General features: G+C 40.4%; 1 protein-coding gene across 5 annotated transcripts in view; it reads right to left on the reverse strand.

Moving 5' to 3' along the window:
* Nucleotides 1-20443, reverse strand: part of plecb (plectin b) — a 97146-nt gene extending 76703 nt beyond the window's left edge. For 3 of the 5 annotated variants that reach the window (XM_079561102.1, XM_079561101.1, XM_079561100.1), the window contains exons 1-2: nucleotides 20020-20443; nucleotides 18567-18771 (exon numbers count right to left, since the gene is read on the reverse strand). In XM_079561102.1, the coding sequence (XP_079417228.1) occupies nucleotides 18567-18768 (202 nt within the window). In that variant the 5' untranslated portion in view covers nucleotides 18769-18771; nucleotides 20020-20443. Of the gene's footprint in view, nucleotides 1-11998; nucleotides 12179-18566; nucleotides 18772-20019 lie in introns of those variants that run through there. The other 2 variants (XM_079561094.1, XM_079561092.1) reach the window with 1 other exon arrangement.
* Between the last annotated feature and the right edge of the window lie 2867 nt (nucleotides 20444-23310).

Raw genomic sequence — 23310 nt, forward strand, 5'->3', positions numbered from 1 at the left:
TTGCACTGTCACTCAAAACGGTGTTACTTTGGGTCCGAAGTGCCATCATGCACGAGCTTGATATAGAAGGTGCAGTTACGCGTAAGACCTGAGGTGGCAGTAGTGAGTATAACATGATCAACTTTCATCTAGTCTCTTTAAATTGCATGTATACTTCTCAAAGCGTAATGATGATTCCTTCACTCTCCACACAAGATAGTGGTAGGCTAGCTGCCCTGGTGTTGACTGACTAAAGAAGGATACTAATTTGTGCCATTGGTCACTGTGACCATCACTAATCACACAATACATTTGAGGTGAGGTGGATGATTTATCTTTCCCAAGGACACAATGATATTATACAAATATATTATTATATGACATTATATACATGGCAATGCTACTTCAAGAATGCTACGTGGCAATGCTACTTGAGAGAAGGATTGGTCAATGTTATGTTCTTATAGCTGGACCTGTATATTATTTCGCATCTGACAGTTTCAGCTATTTTTATTTATTTATTGACCTTTATTCAACCAGGATAGACCCACTAAGATTAAGAATCTCTTTTTCAGGGGAGTCCTGGCTATAACTGTGGCCTGCCATGTGACATCCTCTGAGGAAGGACACAGCTTTTGCTGAAACTGTCAGGTAATAATAGTATCATTACTAGGAGACCTAATGAACCTAATTGAAAAACTGGATTATTAGGAGATAGAGTTTATAGCACTGATACATAGGATATAATTTAGGAACTTTCCAATATTTACTCACTGCACTCACTGATGCTACAGTCTGGTACTAATCTCCAAACACTTATAGTACCATGAGTAACACGTGAAAAACACAGGCCTAACCATTGCAAGTCATTCATTTCTCGTGCCAGCTTTGGAAAGATGAACTATCTCTGAATGTGACCTTTGACCTTGCAGTGTTACACAGTTCTAGCTCCCTCTGTTCAGACAGCATCAGATTGGTGGTAGCCCTGCTGTGGACATCCAGACAAACATTCCTTCAGCCTGAGGTCACCCCGCTGTTCAAATCTCCTGCCCCATGTAGAGGCTTAGGCTCTGGGCAGCAGTCAGCAGAAGACCAGCCTCCCCTCAACCAAACCTGGGCCTAAAAAAGAGACTGATTCAACGGTTAAGCCAACAAAACAAGGGCAGCAGACTTGCTTTGTTGTTCAGCTATGTTGGATAGTGGCTGCCAGCTGGTGGGTCAGAGTCCAAAAGGGGGTCACAAAGAAGTGAAAAGCTGGTTTAATGGAATGAAATAGTGAAATAGTAATACAAAATTGAAATTGAAATTGGAGAATTGGAGAATGAAAGTTTAGCTAAAATATTATTGTTGACACATTTCAAAATCTGGTGCGTTACATATATTACCACAAAAGAAAAATCTATATTGTTATAGCTAATATTTGTTCTATTTAATGTCCAAGGTTTCTGCTGTAATTTTGAACTTGTACTTATCCAGCAAATATTTGAATACCCTGGACATTTTTTTTGCATGTCCAGTGGCCCACATTTGGGAATCAAAGTAATGTATTCTGGGGCATGATGCGACCTCTGCTCGCTTCCTCCCAGGCCCCTGGGGTGCAATACTATGTTTGAATTTATCATCCCAAAAAGGAGAAAGACATTATGAGATCCTTAAACAACCAATTACAGTCTAAACAGCATAAAGACTGAAGGGAGTATCTGAGGATATCAGCAGTGACTCCCACCCACACATAAACTCAGACCTACTGACTCAGTTTTTGGAGATTAACCAAGAAGGTCACAAGAGAGATGCAGTCATCCCAGTTAGAATTAGCAACAGCTACTGGAAATGAAGTCTTACCCACGCCCCCATTAAAAACAATCTCAGAATTCCCCATGCTGCAATCACAAGACATCACAGCAGGTGGAAATCCAGGATAAGACACTGAATATATCAATGTATTACATCAAGCCTCCTGCTATGCAGGCAGTTCTCCACTAGGGGCTGTGCTTTCCCTGCAATGATAAGACTGAGAAGTGAATTTATTTGGCTTCAATATGATAAATATTAGAGCAGTTAGATGCTTACTGTAACACACATCAATAATACATGAGACACTTATTAATGTATAATAAATAGAACGCTACATACACACGCTGGCCACTTTCTTAAGCACACCTTTAACTCATCCTGAACCTAAAGTGGTCCAGACGTGGTGCTCCAAGAGCTTGGTTGTAAAGATTTGAGTTATTGTTGCCGTTCACCTGGAATCACTCTGGCCTTTCTTCCCTAACCTCTGGAATTAGCAAAGCATTTTCATCGCAGAATTATAGCTCATTTGATATTATTGCAGTGCCTGTTGATATTATTATATCCTTAACATTATGAACAAATTCTTCTTTACAAAGTTGGTCTGAAAGTTCTTAAAGTGCACTTAAAGGGGAAAGGAAACAAAAACAATTCCAATGAATACGGCAGTCTGTTGTGACAGACACTATAAACTCATTCCTCATACTCACTGAAATCTACTTCCTGTTTTACTATGACACTGCATTTATTAATTTATTTATCATCATTCAGCAGATGAAGTCTACTATCTGTGCTAGCAAACAGCCTGGATGATCAGGACAGTAAATCTAGGGAAAGCCCTATGCAAAGATTCCATAATGCAAATCCCTTCATGTTTATGGGTGAAGGAAAAGTAGTGGCGTGCAAATCTACGTGCTGTGATTTGAATGAGAAACTATAGATTCAGACCTACAATGGAAACACTTCAGCTATGCCTCCCCTGAGCCTTGGTGCGTGCCTGAGCTGCAATGTAAAACCTCTGGGGACTGTCAGCAGGAGGACTTTACTGCCAGTTCATGAGCTGAGGTTTACACTAGTAGCAAACACACAGAAGACAATGACACGCCTTTTATGTGTTTTCACTGTTTGCTTCCTAAACAGCTGTTACTGCCTGCAACTGCAAAGTGTACAACATCTCCAGAAGCACTGCAGCCTGACAGGACTCATGTTTCAACACAGGGATTCTTAAAATTTAGGAGAACACCAGTTAAAACGAGCACTAAATCGCGCTGTATGGAATTAGAAAATCTGACGTCTTGTTCACCTGATTTCAGTTTAAAGCTTTCAAAAACAATCAATCTCTGCACTTCCTGTCTTGCTTATTTCCCACACGGCACGCTTTGTCATCTTTCTCTGTCCCGAGTCTGACAGGGGGCAGCAGCTCCCGGCGCCGCTCTGACTCTTGTTCTATATAGCCCTGCTCCCTGCTGGTCTGGGACAGGCACGATTTGTCTGACAGATTTATATCGATCCTTCGAGAGACCTTTTCACCAGTCTAATATTGACACAAGAAGTTAGACACGAAGCCACTGGGGATCCTTGTAATCTACTGCCTCCTACTGATAATGTTGGGAAGAACCGGAGATACAGTATAACAGCTTTTCAGGATGGTTTTAGTAGTTCACTAAATTTACACACAGCTCCCAAATGCATGCTTGAAACATTTGTACAGTAAAAGTTAATTATTTGAAATGAATGCTGCTCCTTTTCCCGTCACATTGACATAAAAAATGCATGATCTACAGAAATTGCCTTACAACAACGTTAATTATAGCAACATCTGCTAAATCTAAACATATTGTTGGACTCCGCATACCAACTCATACTCAAATACACCTCCTTTTTATTTATTACCTTCAGCTGTGAATTTGTGGTATGAACCTAAAGACCAATGATGAATGATGTGTATATAACAAAGGTCACGACACGCGTTCACGGGTCTGCTCCGCGTCAAATCGAGTTGTCTGTAAGAGGAGCAGCAGCTGGGACAACCACAGGGCTAAAGGGAAGATATCACACGCACCGACGTTGGGACTCTTGATTGGAAAGACTTCATCAAACTCTTTAGACTGGTCTGTTGTTTAGCATTACCGGTGTAATATTGTGTCATATACAGGAAATGTATCTTTCCAGTGCTCCCACACATTTACTCTAGTAACCTCTTGAACAGACTGTTAAAGCAGTACGAAAGAACTCATGCCCCTAGAGGCCATAAGCGCCATTGCAGGTGTCATAGCATGTTGTGTTTTTTTACTCATTACTTGTCTGTGAGAGTAAATACTACACTGACAGAAAAGACAAAGGGAAAGAGGGATATTGTACATCCAATTACACAATGGAAATATTTTTTTGTCACTCAAACTTGGCTGTAAATACTGTTTAAGTGGCGCTAGCCCGCAATTATCTTTGCCCGTTAGCCTGTTAGCTTCTTCTTCATGATTTTATTAGTGTGTATTGGGGCCTCTGACCTGGTGGCATCGAAGTTGCAATTGTGGTTTTCTGGCCAGACACACCAGGGGGAGATGAAAGACCCCCCTATCATCCCATTAACACTTGCATTACCCCCAGAGGGACTAGAAAAAGGATGTATTAAGGCAAACAAGTTACTTAGTACTGCTTTAACCGTAATATTACAGTTTGACATTTATTTAATCAGGTAAGTCTGACAAAGCTGATGGGACCTTACTGTACATGAGGTAAGGTCAAACTGAAGCACCCAAAGGAAACCTACACAGTTACAGGGAAAACATGCAAAGTTCACACAGAAAGGCCAGTAACATTCTCACTGAGAGGCGAAAGTCCTTTCTTGGCCATATATATGTTTTAAAATACCGAGTGCATATATTATTTTTTGTGTGTGAAAAAGGCATAAATACACTGATTTCACTAAACTACCATTTCTGAGGGTATAACAGGAAGCCTGAAATTGGCTTTTAACCAGAGATAAGAAAACAAACAACAGAGTTTTTCCAGCAGTTGCAATTTGACCTGTAATCACATAGAGTGAGTGTCCACACCCTTTTGGGATCACAGAGGTCAGTGGACACCCGGGCACATGCTTGCACTGAAACCATGTTTAGTTTTACAGCAGGCCTTCATCTCCAGCTTTATTATCTATCCAGCAAATCTTTTATGTAATAAGGAGTTAGTGCGTGAGCCTTCCATGGGAATCCCTTGAGACGGGCCACTCCATTTAGGGCAATTGTGAGCACTGTCCAAACATATGAAAGGTATTTAGCGCTAACAAGGCCCCTTTTGGTATCAGAGGATAAGAAGATGAAATGCCACGAGAATGCGCAGCCGGACAGTAGTTTGTGAGAGGAGTGTGCGCTGCGTGTGTGTGTTACGAGCTTGTTGTCAGCTGTGAGGACGGACTTGCTGCCACATTCCTATGGCCCATGTGGGGACTGTCAGAGCAGTTGTCCAAAATATCATTTGACCACCAATAAAGTCACCGCCTTCAACTGTCCGGAAGTGACACCGGCCAAGACAGAGAAGTGCACACTCACACACATCATACCTTAATGCCCACTCATAAAGAGCTTGTCCCATTACTCATTGAATTAAATAACTCTGGTGTCTATTTATAAATCTTGGGAGATATTAAATCAGGCATGTTTCCACTTCTTCCAACTGGAAGATGAGGCTGGACCGTTTTCAGCAAATTCAATGACAGCTCTGTCAGAGACTCTGTGTTTTCGTATAACAGAGGTCTCCCTCAGTTGAGACAAAATACAATCTATTAATCTGTGTGCCAGGATGCAGACAGTTGGTTCAAACACACTTACAGCGAAGAAGACACAACAGGCAGTTTCTCTCTAAGTCTTCTGAAAAATCTGTCTGAAGCAGCATGCGTGTTACTCAATTTCAATTTCAATCTATTTCTGTACAGCAGTTTAAAAATGAGACAGATATCTAGCTGTGAAAAAGATGAGCTAACGTTGCAGATGGGTAAATGTCCCTGAGCTTCTCCTGTCCTTGGGTTTTCCTTCTCCGCAAGAAAAATCTCAAAAACAAAAACTGTCCGAGTTTATATTGTGTAACACACGTTACACAATATAAACTCGGACAGCTTTCTAATTAAGGCTTATTACTAGGGATGCACCGATCCGATACTGGTATCGGATATCAGAGCCGATACTGGAAAAAATATGATATCAGGTATCGGCTACAAATACCCGATACATGCTAAAGCTAGCGGGAGCATGCAAATGCTAATGAAAATTAATCAAGGCTGGGTCAGAAACAGATGATCGTCATATATTAGAATATCATGGAAAAGTGCATTTACTTCTGTTATTCAACTTAAAATGTGAAACTAATATATTATGTATGACACATTTGCATGTAATGCAAAGTGACATATGTCAAGCCTTTGTTTGTTACAGTCCATTTTTAAAATATTCTAATTTTTTAGCGATTTGTAATTTGGGGTTTTTACAAGCTGAGCCATAATAATCAAAATGATTACAAATAAAGGTGTACATATCTCACTTTTTCGTCGTGGAGTATTATCATATAAATCATATAAATGCCCATAGTTTGCTTTGGGATAGCTAAAATAGCATGATACAGATCCTTTAAAGAAAGCCACTTGGTATTGGTAAATATCGGATATCGGCAGATACTCAAACCCCAGTATTGGTATCGGTAGCAAAAAAGCTGGACCAGTGTATCTCTACTTATTACAAAATATAACAGCAGACAGCTGGCCAGTGTAGACACATAACAAGACAGGTCATCCTTGAAAAACATTGTCTGCCCACTCAGTGATGATGAATTGTTCTTCAAAGATGAGGACTTTCTCAAAGGTCACTAATGGAAATGCAGTTGAGAAATAAAAAATAAAAAAAACATAAAATTAATCAGCAGGTCCAATACAGGAGCCTCGGAGAGTTACAAAACTACACAATGGGGAGTCCTGTAATGGCATGTGTTCGTCGTGTTAAATTAAATTAGGATTTTTAGGTGATTTTGCGTGAGTGAGAGACATTTTAACAGTACACAATCTAGCTGGACTTGAAAGCCCCTCCTCGTTCCCTGTGCACATGAAAGCTTGTCTTATTTGTCCGTATTTTGATGTAAAATTACTTACTGTACATCAAAATGCAGGCCCAGAAGGTCAATAATATGCAATCTATTACATTTTTAATATTTTTAGTTACATACTAAATCACCCTTATCCGCCCTAATATTCAGTAAGGTACAGTTTATGGTCAGCTTTATTTGTCCGTTACAAGGAAATCACTATCTTGGTATAATCTCAATTTCAAAACTTGATTTATTTTGAATCATTAGTTTTGGCAGGGTTTAGGGAATCCAAGAATAACACTGTTGCTTTAATAGATTTCTTCATTCAACAGTTTCATCAGATAATTCTAAAAAAAAAGTATGGCTTCACTTTCTCCCTGATGCCAAGTTTCAGGTATTGTTTCAATGGGAGGGCGGGAGCAGACGAGGGAGGAGGCTCAGTTCATGGCCTGGCAACTCCTCTGCAGTTTTAAAAAGGCCTTTCCAATTACAGACCTGGTATGCGGCATTCGGACGCTGTGCTACGTCACGATGTGTGTGTTTCTTTTAACCATTAACTTTTTCTGAGCTCACTGAAGCCTTGAAGCTACAATGCCAGACAAATAGTGTGCACAGTAAAGAGTTACAACCATTCTGCACTAAACAGTAAGTCTTTGTGTTCCAGGTGCAAGACCCATAGGATTTTCCACACAAAACTTCTATAAACAGACAGCTGCACTGCACAATCAGCTTGGCAAATGCAACATGGAAGCAATAGAGATTAAATGGGATCACAGCAGGGCATTGTCATCTCGCATTTACAGAAGTAGCACTCACTATGAGGCAGCAGAATAGATAGCTGACTGAGCATCCAGTAATAAAGGGTGGAGTACGTATATGAAACTGGCTCTCGCTAAAAGGTTTATGTGGATTTAATTAGCAGGAATCTCATGGAGGTTGTAAAGGTGGGAGTAGCACATGTTGGTGGTGCATTGTGCCAGCCCTGAGTGAGAAAACCTAATTACGGTATTCACTTCCCATTGTTAAAACTCAGTGGTTCAAATGCTCTGTAATTATTTGGTGCATGGGAGGGCCACACAGGGTCCTCTTTCGGTTTAAGAAAAGACAGATTTGTGATCTTTCTGTAAACTTTATAAAAATACATTGAGCTTGAAGCAGGATTTAAAACCACTACAACCACATTTTTGGGGCATTGGATTTTTGTTGTCAAGGGTTGAGTCTCTCCAAAGCATCTCTTGTCCTTAAAAAATATAAAATAAATAAGTACTGCTATACTGTTTACCATAACAAATCCTTTTTGTCCCTCTGGGGGCAATACAAGCGTTAATGGAATGATTGGAGGGTCTTTCATCTCCCCCTGGTGTCTCTGGCCAGACACCCACCCTCGCAACTTTCCCTGCTCCGGGTCAGAGGTGCAATACACACTAATGGAATCACAACGAAGAAGCTAAGGGAATAACGGGAAAAGCTAACTGCGGGCGAGCGCCACATTAGCAGTATTTTTAGCCAAGTTTGAGAGAAAAAAATCTCCATTGTGTAATTAGGTTGTGGCACAAAGTACAATATCCCTCTCTCCCTTTGTCTTTTCTGTCAGCGTAGTTTTTATTCTCACAAAGAATTTATAAGTTCAAAATCGCAACATGCTAGGACACCTACAGTGGCGCTTATGGCCTCTAGGGACACGAGCTACTTAGTTCTGCTTTAAAAGGTTTTGAGCAAATCTGATTTAAATTTCTGTTATTGAAAAGCCCACATTTTGACTCTCATACGTTCAAGACAAAGAATAATTTGAGCTGGAAAGACGCACCTAGATTCTTAACTAAAGGAAGTGTAGTAATACTAAACTCCAGTTTCATCCAATTGGGTTCCTCAAACTGTATTTCAATTACCACATGCCAAATCCACACAGTCTTCCACCAACGGTCTACTTTCCATGACTGCTTCACCTGGCACAGAAGTCTGCATATGGCTGACCTCAATCTGAATCCACAACTCGGGGCTTGTCATGGTGGCTGGAGCTGGTTCCAAAAGAAGAAGTGCTGACCACAGCAGTGGGAGAACAAAAATACACTGTGTTTTATGATTGATTTCAGCAAAATATATGTATGCTGCCTCAGTAATTTTTGAGCACATGGGACAAGGACATCGACCTATTATTAATGCCATACTGTAACAAGCTTTTTAATAACAAGGTGGAAAAAGCACATAATATCTGTCTGCACACAAGTAAAGGTAGCTATTGTTTCAGAGTAATTCTCCTTTTGTGGAATTTATAACATTACTACCACTTTTCTCAAGTTATCAGACTATAAAGAAATGTGTTTTGCTGTAGGAAACATTCTGTCAATTCTGTCTTGGATGACAATAAGCAAATACCTATGCCATGTTTTTGCAGATTTTCAGAATATATTTTTAACATTTTCACCAAATGTTTTTTGTTGTTATCATTCCCCTTCCTACCACACTCATTGTCCTGGTACAGTGAAGGGTGAAGTGCACATGGACCTGACTGCTTTGTTCTGAAGTGTAGAGCACTAGTATGACAATACTTCACTTTGACCTGTCTAACCTGTGGCTACCAGCCAAAAAAAGACACATCCTGTAGATCAGCTGCCCTTCTCCTTCTGACTCAATCACTAAGAAAAGATCTTGACAATCAACTTCCCACTAGAATCCATTCATATCCATGGTGGTTCTAAAGATCAGAAATAAAGATAGCTGTGATGTGTCTAGTGGTGGTAATCGATGACCAACTCATCTAATACAGAACTATGACTTCAAGGACATACTGCCAGGTAAAGTACATCTATAGTCCAGTCAAGACCATCTCAATAATTCACAACTGCTTGATTTTTCAGCCAAGTAGAAAGGGGAATTTAAATTACCCAAAGCCAACAATCAACCTGCCAAAAATAGTACTTTAATTGGTTGACTATAAATGGCCTGCACTATATTGAGTTGTTATTTTAAGCCTTAGGGGGGCAAGAGAACAGGGCCAGGAGTGCGGGACATTGGGGCTGTCCATCCCATGAACAGCCTCATGGCCATCACCCCCCCTCCTGCGGGACGCCCAGCAACATCGGCATCAGCTGCTCTCACAAATTACATTAGAGGACACTGGGGAAGCAGCCAGCCAAGTATTGTCCAGCAAACACTTTTGGAAAAGCAATTGCATTACAGTTTACTTGAATCCATTATCACCAAGTAAAAATGAAATGAAACAAATGAGACGCAGTTTTCAGTAAAGATGAATGAATGCGTTTAGAAACAAAAGTACTATAATAAATGGTAAATGGTCTCAACTTATATAGCACTTTTCGATTTTTTGTATGCAGACACTGGAGGCAAGGTGGGTGAAGTGTCTTGCCCAAGGACCGAGCCTGGATAAATGGAGCGTATAGACAGCCATCAGAGACAAACCTTGTGTCAAACCCATAAGAAAATCACTGCAACATCAAACTTTGTGGAAACCTCAGAAAAGCAGCAGATTCATTTACAACAGCCTGGAACCTTATGAAGCACATCTTGGTGAAGTCTTTTAAAGGAGAAGATTAAGGTTTATGGCTTTACAGACGACCTAAAGTGTAGTCCGTGCAGCGCTTTGTGATTTGGCCCACATGTTTAAGAGAAATGCAATATATTTTCCTTCATGGCGCGAATATTCATTGTGCCTTAAAAAGGAGAGTGCGATCTCTGCTGACGGAGTGTGAGGAGCATCTGAAACATAAACACTTGAAACACAGACAGCTCCTGCTTCCTATTAGCCACTGTTACACCACGGACTCATAGCAACATGCTATAACACTTCCGTTTATAGCATATTATATCAACAAGACTAAACTAAAAGTGGGTCTTATTTTTTTTTATTGTTGATCAAATCATTACAGTTTATCAGACGGTGGTAAGAATAATGACAGTAGACAAAATACCACAAAAACACATGTAACTTAATACAACAACAAACGCTGTTACTACTACTGTATAAAATAAGCCTAATGGTGGACTCAAAAACTGGACCAATTTTCCCCAAGTTAAGAAGACCACGGCTGCAACCAAACAACTTTATAAAAGACAGAGAGGTGAGAAACACTTTACGCAGTGGAGAGAGACATTCAGCAAATTGCCAGAGCCAGGATCTGAACCCATGATGCTGAGACGACCAACTTCACCAAATGTTTGCATTTTGATTTGAAAACGGTTACTCCAGACACCCTCCCTGACATAATTAGGCTTTCATTTTATTTAAGCTTGGGGCTTGCACAGTCGTGGTCTATAACAACCCATATTAATAAACTGCTACAACCGATACAGGTCAATTGAGAGTGATGCTTAACAAACTTGGGTTAAGTAAATCTCAGTCGGACAAAACATTAATCTTTATACAACAAATAAACACACACAGTCTTGCAGAAATAACACAATGATCAGCATGAACCATGCTGCCAGATCCTCCCCAGGAAAAAAAGACAATCTAGGCCAATATTTATAGAGAAGCTCACTGTGTTTCTTATCTGCTGGAACAGGCCGGACATGGGAGAGGAAAAGTGAAAGTGTATCATCTGCAGCCAATAGAAAGGATGGACATGACATCAGCTTAGGAGAAGAGACAGAACAGTGAGGAACTACAGGCAATGTTTTGGAATTCTCAAAGTTCATCATTGATTATCTTTCTGGTCCTCAACAACTACCAAATAAGGAAGAAACAACAAATCTCACGTCTCAGCTGGACATATTAGGGGATAACGGGAGTGAATGTGAGATTACCATCAGAAGAGAAATTTCTTCAAATTGCTTTAATGAATTTCACCCTGACTGAAGTGCACCTGTTAATGTCCGCTGTTGCGGAGTTTAGGATAACAATCAGGCCTTAAAAACTGAGCCCCTCTTAGTCCGGCTGGGGTCAGAGGCCATAGCCGGCGGCCCAGTTGCTATGGTCACATATCAAAGCGAGGCGTTGCTGTAAATCTGCTGGACTCTGCATGTGCAATACACACCGTCTGAGAGTGGCATCGAGCATGTGCCGCAATCAATAACAATAACAACAGTCTCTGGGCGTGCAGCATGAAGAGCCATAAAGAGACATCCAAGCATGACCTTCCCCAAAACACACAGCTGACACATGCCAGTTAAACATTAGTCATCATTATCATTGTCCTACCTTTATACTTCTCCCTGACGTTTTCATAAGCTTGGATGAAGTCTTGTTCTTCTGCATCAGGAGGCAGAAAGGCAGGTTCGTACACAGCCATAGTGCTGGGGTCACTCTCTCCTATTGCTTGTGTTTTTGCCGGTGTCTGAAAGAAGTGAGAGGGTATGCCCACTACTGTCCTGCCTGCCTTCTCAGCGGTGTGTGAGCCCTTCACTGCTTCACTCAACTTCATCCCACGGCCCGGCGCCACACCCCCACCACCCCCCAGCCCCGCTGCCCTCCCATGGCAAGCTTCTACACACATGCTAGTATAAATGTCAAGCCCCTCCCTCTTAAAGACACAGGAACGACCGGCAAAAGCAAGACTAACTGTATAGACAGTAAAGGCAGAGAGTGGAGCAGAGGAGAGGGGGAGTGCTTGCCAAGCAACAACACAGCAAAAGCTAAATCTCGGATCAGCAGCAGAGCTCTCTCGTAACACTTGAGTCAAATCAGAGCGCGGCAGATGTAAAACAAATTACTGTATGTCGTCAAGTGAAAAGGGGCATGTCTACTGTGTCAGACAAATGATAGAAAGAAACTGAATGACCATACTGTAAAAGTGAGAATGACATACGACTTTTTCAACATTGTGCAAATACAGTTCATTCGTATGATAGAGAGGCAAAGATTGGTGGGTTTTTCAATGTTTAAACCTCCACAATTAGGCACAGATCCGAAACATGGATTATTTACTGTTTGGTTGCGCCCTGTGCCTAAATCTGTAATCTATTGCGAAAACAATTGAATGCGTTTAACGATGTCTTCCTGACGCAATCATCAGACACAAACCGTGACTGGGTGAGGCAATGTGACAACAAACGTCTTGCTCAAGGACAAAAAAAAGTTGAATAAGTATAATGCACTTGACAACATGTGATAGTCGAATGTGCAGTTAGGTAAGAATCTGACTTAATCCATAGTCTCTAAAGGTTAGTCAAACTATGACAACATAACAACATTCTGCATGACGACAGCGTGGTGTCGTTCTAAATGCTGATCACCACTGCAGGAAGTTTTCTGATACACTTGTGCCCTTGACACTCCCAACAATGTCAAGCACTGGGTCAAGCACTGAATATTCAACAGATGCCCGACGACCAGCCATGCTTTTGACAGGGAGAGACAGATTATACTAGAGAAACAGATGGAGGCAATTTCAGTTTTCCACCACTGTGTTAATAATTTAAAAGGTACTGCAAGGATGTGATAAATCAAGAAACATTTTGTGCATACATATCACAAGTTACCCGCTTGTAATAAAAACAAGTGTGTGAGGATGTCTCATTGAAAAACAAAAGGAAAGCTAGACAATATCATGCTGTATTTCCATGATGGCTGTGTAGGAGGAAAAGGAAAATCCCTGCAGCTTTGTGTGACTATAAGGCCCTTCTCCGGCCAAGGCCTCCCTGACAGCAGCCTGGACACTTCCGTGAGAGGAAACATGATAAGTCTGCCTCCAATTCACACCTCACAGTAAATGTGAATGCAACCAGCGTAGACAGATTAAGCAGCTCACTGACAGTTTCTAGAATAATTAGTATCAAACTGTTCATTAGTGTTACATTTAAATTAACATGTTTCGATGCCACTAATACAGTTTAGTGAATCAGACAAAAATATGAAATAAGTCTATGTAATTCATGACCTCTTTTGCAATGACACCAGACCCTGACGTAATACTCAGCTACACCCAAATATAACTATTATAAACAACGTCACAGACACATACTCATGTTCACACGTACTGTTTAGTTTAGTTCTTTCTTTTAGGGAAGTCTCTGTGCCTCCTCAGAAAGAGAAGACCCATTTTAGGCATTCACTGTCTGCTTATTTAGTGAAACAAGCTGAACCTCAGGATTATGATCTCGACTCCATCAAACAGAAAAATGACCATAAAGGGAAGGAATATAATAAATCAAGTGTGGGGCGCGCAGGTTTGTTTTATTAGTTCACAGGTGGATGCTGCCTGCCCATGTGAATCTTTAGCTATTTAGGAGCATACCAGAAAGCAAACATATCTACACATCTGCACAGTATAGAGTGTGTGTGTTGTAACTTCATGAAAAAAAAAAGAAAAACTTGCAGATAGTAGCTAGCTTGAAGATAGTAAAAAGTTGCATATGAGTCACTACATAGGTATTAGAGATTCAGCAGCACAGTGGGTGACTGGTAGCACTACGGGTGCTCGAATTTCCTCCACCAAAAAACATGCCCAATAGGTTAATCCTCCAACACATGGCCATACACCTGGTTCAAGACTGGAGATCGGTCTCCGCTCTTCGGTCACCGAGTGCTCCTGACGGGTTGTCCCAGCAGAATTGAAGGATGAGTCAAATGCAGAGGACAAAACCTAACTACCTAACTAAGTATACTACCAAAACCACCTCAACACATTTTTCCAGGTTTGAAAATAGGTTAAGGTATTCAGGAGAGTCACAAAAGGAACATCTTGCAACACTTTGTCCATTTGCTGCAGTAGTTAAAGAGTGGATACACGTGTCACATAACCAGCTATATTATCCCTGATTAGTTTCCATTACGGTGGGGTGTAAGAGGTTAATGTGTTTTCATTAAATGCCATTCACTGCGGTGTTCAGAGAATAAGATGCCGGTTCACACAAATCACATCGCACATCGTCTCTGTCCAAGAGTCAGGGGGATTACAGCAACACAGCTGACGGAAAACACTTGGGGCAAACAAACTTTGTTTATGAGCAACAAAGTATTTAATACTAGGCTGATAGTCACGCAATGACAAACCTTACAATGATGATGTAAAAGGTGTTATTATGGAAGATTTTATGACAAGCTATTTATCAAATAAGATGTTTGTGTTATGGAGTTGTGTGTCATAAATTATGTATGTGTCACAGACATTCCACAGACACTCTGCCGCTTTTCAGGTTCATTGCCATGTATGTGTTGGGAAAATGTGTCGATTTTCTTTTTTGATTCTGTGACTGATCTTCCCAATATTTTACTAAATCATAAGCTCGGGATGTGGCTAAATAATAATTCTGTAACGGGATTTTAAAAAAACTACTTGACAGATTTATTTAATAGACAAATAAAAGTCAAGGGCAAAAAAGTAGCTCATGCATGATCTAGTTACATCCATTATTTGACCTAGCAACTTCAGGAAGATCATAATGGCCTGGTGGATTTACTGTATTAAAGTCACAGCACCCTCTGCAGGACACCCACAGATGACGACTTCATAACGTTTTGTTCATGAACATTCAGAAGCCACACTGTATTTTGTCCTTTTAGTCACATAATTTCAGATTGATGGCTAAGATTTGCCCTTTCATTCCAGTAAATGTGGAGAAAGGTCACAACAAGAATAAAGGTGTTACAAAGCTGGTCTGTGTGAATAGCACTTTTATAACAATAAATGTCTGGTAAGGAATGGCAGTAAAACTGAATAAGGGATACACTACAGTCACTGAGACTTGAAGCTACTGTTGGAAATGAGGCACATTTTCCAGAAACAACAGGGGGACAGATAAAGAGACTCGTGGGTGTACACTGACACCTGTTGGACAAAGAGGGTACAACCACTTCTCTATTTCCTACACAGCTGTAAGTCCAATATTTTCTTCAGTGAAACAAATTACACAACTGAAAATAAAGAATCCATCAACAATAATATCAAGTCATAAATGATGTGCTTCTGCAAAGCACATGTGGTGTGCACAAATTAGTTTTTCTTAACTGCGCTTTAATGCCGCTGTAGTCAGAAAGTTACACTCTAAGGCTTAAACATGTCAACTATTATGAGCAGTGCATGATACAGTGCATCGTACTGCAGCGACAGCAGAGATGATTAAATGAAGAGCCATTAGAGTGACATTTTTCCTGCGGTCGTATAACAGCTTCACACCACAGTGGGAACAGGCTGAGCAATGGATTGCCCTAATAACTCCTAATGCATTCGCTCACGCAAGTGCTAAATGCATTGTCATAGCTTACACAGCACTACAAATCTGCAACAGCTCAACCATATGATCATAAAACTAAGAAGCTTTAACTTTGCCTGTATATTTTCACATATCTGGGTGAAAATTTGACTTCTGAAGCAAGAAGCTAAAAAACACCACTACTGAAAGTAACTAAATTCTTCTTCACAACATCAGACGTGACATTTGACCTCTTCCTTGCCTCCTACGCTGCCCTCGCTGGTAAAGAGCAAACGGTAAATCATCTCAACTTGACAATTAACACTCATTCAAGTCTTTGTGTTAACAAGTGACAGCATAAATATTCTATACAGAAGCAAATGTAACTTGGGGGAGCATTTTATAAAAGTGAACGTCTGACTCGTCTTTACTTTATCCCCATGTCCCATGTCACTGCAAGATAATGACATCCAGCAGTTTATAAATTAAACCCCAGAGTATTTCCGAGGGATTACTAAATAGTCTAAAATGACAAAGTGTATTTTGATTGGGTTTATATCTATGCCTTTCTTTCTTGATAGTCGAAGTGTAATCTGGAATTAAGGCAATGTGTGACTGTTTTAGCAAATACACACAAGGCTACCAAAAAAAAAAAAAGAAAATACTTGCAATGCCATTTGTCCAACATCTGTATGCAATATTTTTGCACTTTTGTAGTTTATGTAGTTTTGAGTAGCACATTAACCAAAATTAATATGATTATATTTTAGCACATTTGTTAATGGTAAATATCGCTTGATTATCCAATCCAAAATCCCTACAGAAACAACAGCTCTACCTGCCTGCAGTGTATATGTGGATTTTTAATGCTATGCCTGTTACTGTGTGTAGCACATTGTCCACATAGTGAGGCCACTCCAGCATCAGTCCGTCAGCAGAGTCCAAAACAAAAGCTGAGCGAAGTATGATGCTGACGCAGCCTGACCTGATTCTGACAGACAGAGGAACTCAGAGCAGGATGAGGATGTGCACCTATTGGAGGAGCCAAAGTTAGATAAACTTCCACTTAACCTGGAGAGAGTCAGCCAAAAATAACAATTAACTGCTAAGCTCAAAAGGACACTCTATTTTTTGAGAGTTTGAAATTGCAATAGAAAAGGGGTCAATTATTCATCAAACACTTTAACTAGTATGTTTATACCATTGTTAAACATTTGCCCATAGTTACAAACTTCAGAAAGCACATGGTTATTATACTCACTAACAAGTAGGGCTGGGCAATTAATTGAAATTTAATCGAAATTGCAATAATCGACAGGTTTACAGCCATTTATTTGGAACAAACAGGACCTAGTTTGGGAGTTTGGACGAATGGAAGACTTTTGTGTGTTAAATGAAACTGGAGGAAAGCATTTGTTTTTGCTTGAGCTGAGGTTTGAGTAAAAGATGTATCTAATTTAATGAATCAACAAGATGTACTTAATTTATCATGAAAAAATGTAATCAAACAAGAAAAGCAAATGTGCCTTTGAGAATAACAAAAATGCACAGCGCCTTTATAATGATTAACGGTTTTCCAGCAAGGTCACAGTGAATTTCAACAGGATGTCTGTTGTCTGAATACAGTGAGAAAAACCACACCTCGGACACTGAAAACATGCCCAAACTACACATAGCACTATTCAGATATTTTAGTTGCTTGTTTGTTTTTTCTCAAAATGTAAAATTCTTAATATCCTAATGACAAACTTAAAGGAATAGGCCACCGTTTTTACATACTGAGATATGTTCTTACCTCACTTTAGCCGAGTTAATATATCCCCGTCTGGTCTTTGTCCATGCGCTCTGTCACGCAAACAGAGCACATACGCAGCCTCTCCCACATGTCATATAGCTCCAAAAAAGCTCACGATAGAAGCTACCAAGCTCTTCCACGTGTTCCCTATTTAAATAAAGTTACGTGAAGTGTTTTCATGCGAAGTATATTTACACAGAAATGTAGCATGTCGATTTTATAAGCAGATAAAAAGGGGTACTATATTGTGAGGCGTAATGATACGAGGAGCAAAACGTCCGCGCAGTAACTCCTAAAGACCCTCCCCCCGCTCACTTCCGTCAATAGCCTTTAGGAGTTACTGCGCGGACGTTTTGCTCCTGTATCATAAATATACTTCGCATGAAAACACTTCACGTAACTTTATTTAAATAGGGAACACGTGGAAGAGCTTGGTAGCTTCTATCGTGAGCTATTTTGGAGCTATATGACATGTGGGAGAGGCTGCGTATGTGCTCTGTTTGCGTGACAGAGCGCACGGACAAAGACCAGACGGGGATATATTAACTCGGCTAAAGTGAGGTAAGAACATATCTCAGTATGTAAAAACGGTGGCCTATTCCTTTAAACTTAAACAGTGAGGAGGTAATTTACCAAGTGTTTGCTCATGCGCAAAGCGAGTGGCAAGTGGATCATCTGCAGAATCAGTTATGCATTTTTTACTCACACAGCATTGTCTTATTTACATATCAGATTCGAGGGCCTGATGCTTTAATACAGGCAATGTCAAATTAAATGCAACATGCCCACAAAATAGCAGATTTTATTTTTCACCTTGCACCCACCCCCTGAGTGTACTAACCTGCGATCCGTATGACAGCCCTCTCTGCAGGGTCTAGGACGTCCCCTGATGCAGACTTGGAGCGTTTGACCCTCTGGTGTTTGGGTAGATTCCAGGGCAAGGTGTCTCCAGGACATGGTGAGCAGCTCCTCTCTCCAAAACCTTCCTCCACAGTGGTCCTGGGGGGAGTTGGATCTTTGCGTCTGTCTCTCCGACTTGCCATCACCTAAAAAGTAGAAAATAGATCACTCTGTATTTAGTATAAAGTTTGTATTGAGTTTGTTAAGTTTGTATTGTTTTAGTAGTGCAATCTTCTCTCTCTTCAATGCTGTTCTACCAATATTTGACTTTTCACATACAGAGAATAAACACTAGACTACTATAATATTATAACTGTGAGCGGTAAAATGCAAACTCTGAGTTACTTGCACAAAGCACTCTGTGTGATATGACTGCTGGGAGAGGCTTATTGGATAAGATAACTTTATTCAAAATGCAATTTTCATACTTGTGATAAAACTATGATGACGGAGCCACTTAAAGTTAGCTTTGAAGGTGCTGAAATAGCAGAGTTAAGTAAAAATACAGTAATTTAGACATAGGCTTGTCAAAGTGTTTAAATTAGATAATAATGGCAGCACCATGTATAGTTTTGACCTTCACCGTATGTCAAATATTTACTTGCTATGAGATCAATGTGGACATGAATGACCAAATTCCACATAAAGGACAATGCAATACCTTATCTCCAAGTGCATTATGTCACAAGCTGAACAGGTCCAATGCCATTACAAAGTCAACAATAATACTGACATAAAAAACATCTAAAATGTGGCCCACTTGGACAGAGCCACTGCAATAAAAGACGTGTGTAATGATTTACCTGACCTAGAGTGTGGAAAGCGTGACTCTTCAATATTTGTATACAGGCTCTAAAAATGAAATGTTTCCCTTTTGCATTGGCCTGCAGGTAACATTAGAGCATTACAACAGGCTATGATGTTCATTACAGTTTGTCATGATCAACAACTGCACCAAATACAATCCAAATACAAAACAAGCAGAGAAGCAAACTTTTCTGAGCGTAGTCTTGAGTGTATGTTAAAACATATACAAGTAAAAAAGAAAGAAAGGCTCGTGGTTATGTTGTTGCCACAGCTGTCATACTCTGAAGTAATTAATTACCTAAATGAATACAATACATTGATTTAATTAATTATAAACCCAGTCACATTGTAGCAAACGCAAATCGTAGTTGAAAGGATGACAGAATGTGTGCAATGCCATATCTTTGCAACTTGATAAGCGCAATGACCTTTGTCTTATTGTTTTTAAGTAATCCTATGAGATCCACAAAGCATTCTGCTCTGGATAAACATTTTTTTTTTAAACGACTAGCAGCACCTGCTATACGAGTTCAGTGATTGGAAGGTAAACACTGGCCTGCTGTAGGAGCTAATGCAGTTTGTCTTACCTCACTATTGTGCTGGACCAGTGCGTAAAAGCGTGTCAAACAAGCATACAGGCAGGTGCCAACGGTGCTGCCGCCAAAGTACGACACGATATCGCTATCCAAAGCCAATAACGAATCTGAAAGCCTTCCAGAGTGCCGGTTACGTTGGGATAGCCACTCCTTTTACCGGAGGCAGGCAGGCGCTGGAGAGACGTCCCGCCGTGCGAAATCCGCAGTCATCTGGGATGTCTGTCCCCGCGTGCTCGTTGCTTTTCTGACATTCCTGCCCTGACAGCACCTATAGCAAAGATCTATATGTAAAGTGCAGCTTATCAGTCCTCATCGCGGCAGAGGAAAGAAGGTCCGAGCATCCTCTCGCGCTGGCGCCCAGTTCACGCCACTGTTCAGGAGATTCCGAGGCGATCGAAAGCAATTAAGGCCGATGGTCCACTGATCGGACTGATGCTGCGGCGGGACGCTGCGCCACTCACAGTTCGATTAATCCGCCTGTGTGTCGTCCCGGGAGATTTCTATGAGCTAAAGTTACAGGACAGAATTTTTTATGTTACTTTGGTATATTTAGTAGCTCCTCTTTTTTACAGACAGACAGACAGACAGACAGACAGACAGACAGACAGACAGACAGACAGACAGACAGACAGACAGACAGACAGACAGACAGACAGACAGGTAACTGTCTTGATTTAGATGAAAATGTATTATTTATTGGCTTACCTGTTTAAGTGTTGTTTGTGGGCAATAGGATTCTATGCGGATGTTGCAATATGTTAGCGTTCATATAAGAATTAGTAGTAAAGTGGTTCCCCAGGTGGGGTCCGGGGCCTCCAGGGGGGCCTCAGAGGCACTGCAGGGACCCCGAAAACTTTTCTATAAATGAAGTACAATGAACAATAATAGGAAATTTATATGTATTTGCTCAAATGTACTGCACTTGAGGCAGTTTTGGCCTATATGTACTAAGTATTATTTAATTAATTGTGGCTGTAAAATAATGATGATTATGAAGTTATTTACTGTAGGAACTGATAATGATGAAAAAGAAATGGGCTCTAAATAAGTTACAGTGTTATCAAATTAAATTACATATGCCTGTCTATTGCAGGCTATTAGATAGCATAAGCATGCAAAGTAGCACCTTTCACAGACAAGACAAGCCACAAAGTGCATCACAGAATGCGAACTGGGAAAATGGGATAGCTTTGCATGGTTTTCTTTTATTTGTGTTTGTGGGGGTTTTTTTCATGTATTTTATTGTAAGGTGATAGTGCTATTCTATGCAGTCTAGACTTGACATGAGTTAAAGAAAGAATTAACAAAACTGTTCTGCTCTGCCCTCCAGTGGTCATTAAGAAAATTGCTCTATTCCTGGGCATTATAGTGGGCTCAAGTTCAAAGCAGGACAATGGCTCTTTGACCAGTCCCATGTGAGAACGATCTTATTACTAAACGGAGAGGTTTAAAAAAAAAAAAAAAGCAGTACATTGACAAAACCACAGACAAAATAACTACCACATCAGTGACAACGGATCCTGTGCCTGGAGTATACATTCAGCAGGCACTTCATCCAAAGGAAATACCACCTTAGCCACTGTGAGCTCTTTTTTCTGCTCAACACATCATAAGATATCAATTTTGTGTTTGTGTGAGCTGAAAGTCACATATTTTCAGAGAGGCATCATCGTAATATAGCCATAAAGTCATGATGGAAATCTGGATTCAAACTTATGCAGTCTATATGATTTACATAAACAATGACTGGAAAGACTTTGCTATTCCCACAATGAGTCACTTTTAAAAGCAGATACAGGGCTGGCTTGCTGTTTTGTATGTATTGAAGTATGGTAATTATTATTATTAATCGCCCTCCTATAAGAAAGGCAGCATTGAGAAGTGGCCACATTCACAAAGATATGACTAAACGACACAATATGAGTTGAGTGCAAAACCGCGCGCACTGCACACTGGGCTGGTTCACCATAACCACAGTGATACACACATGCACACTCCTACCTCCTCCCCATTGGTGCAGGCCCAGACAGCGCATGCCAGTGCACCTCACTGTACGAGCCACAGGCCACAGCAGCACAAGGAGAAACAGATGGGTACCAGCTGTTTGGACATGGGCCCTGGGTATGGCTGCTACTGTATCGAGGCACACATTCACACTTCAACTGTTTAAAGCTGCCCCTGTCTGCGCTGCTCCTGACTTTAAAACTTCAAAACTGCATAGATAGATTATATAATAGTAACGCAGCATCCTCAGCTTGATTTAGTCCCTGGTTCAGTATTTGAACGTGCACCCGAAACTGTCCATTGTAGCTTTAGATGCCAGTTTTGGTCTGAAGCTAATTTATAAACTTTTATAACTTAGGCACCTGCTTTGATGGTGAGTTTTTAGTGTCTCTTCTTTAGATTGTTGTGGACTAATGGAATCCTCTTGTTCTCCTGTGAGATCATAAATGCCTCCTCACACAGCACAAGGAAGGGCTCACTATGATTTCAGATTCTCTTTTTCAGGGGAGTCCACTACCAAAAGTAATCTAAATGAGTAAAATTTTCTTGAAATAAGTACATAACTGATATAAAAAAAATCTATACCTATACAGTATGAGTTTGTATTTTTTTTATATATTTAATTTTTCTTAATTTAAATGTTTCATGGACAGATTTTCTAAGATGAAAACTCACTATTTCAAGAAAACTTACGGCAGGAGGAAACAGTGAGTGTCTTCTTGATTATAGTAAATGAATGTATCCACTTCTCAACTGTACAAAGGGGGTATGTGCCAACAAGCTTAAGCTTCTGCCTACTCCTTTTGAGCATCATATCCACGTTATTAATGTATCTATTTACTTATTCATCTGCACAAGTATCTTTCTTTGGCTCTGCTCCTATGTTGAACTTTGTGGAACTCAGATGCTCACATAAAAAAAGATGATGATGATGATTAACATCATCATCATCTGTGTGGCCCACACAGAAAGGCCCAAGATCAAACAGAAGAGCTTCTTGCTGTGAGGTGAAAGAGCTAACTGCTGCGTCGCCATTCTGCCTGATACAAAAGCATCCTAAAATACCTGGACTGATAATGTGCAAGTGAGTTGTTGCCATGTTGACAATATAACTGCTCTGCAAAACAGTCCTGGTTCTGTAAGGCCCAATCTGGCTTATGCTTTGTTATCACATCATCAAATCAAACTGTGCTTTACATTGGCTTATGTTTCATCGTCTCTGACTGTTACTGAAATCATAAAAACATGCACAATACATGCACATTTTTTAAAGTGAAG

The sequence above is a fragment of the Gobius niger genome (assembly GCF_951799975.1).
Source record: "Gobius niger genome assembly, chromosome: 8".
In the NCBI taxonomy this organism is placed as follows: Eukaryota; Metazoa; Chordata; class Actinopteri; order Gobiiformes; family Gobiidae; genus Gobius; species Gobius niger.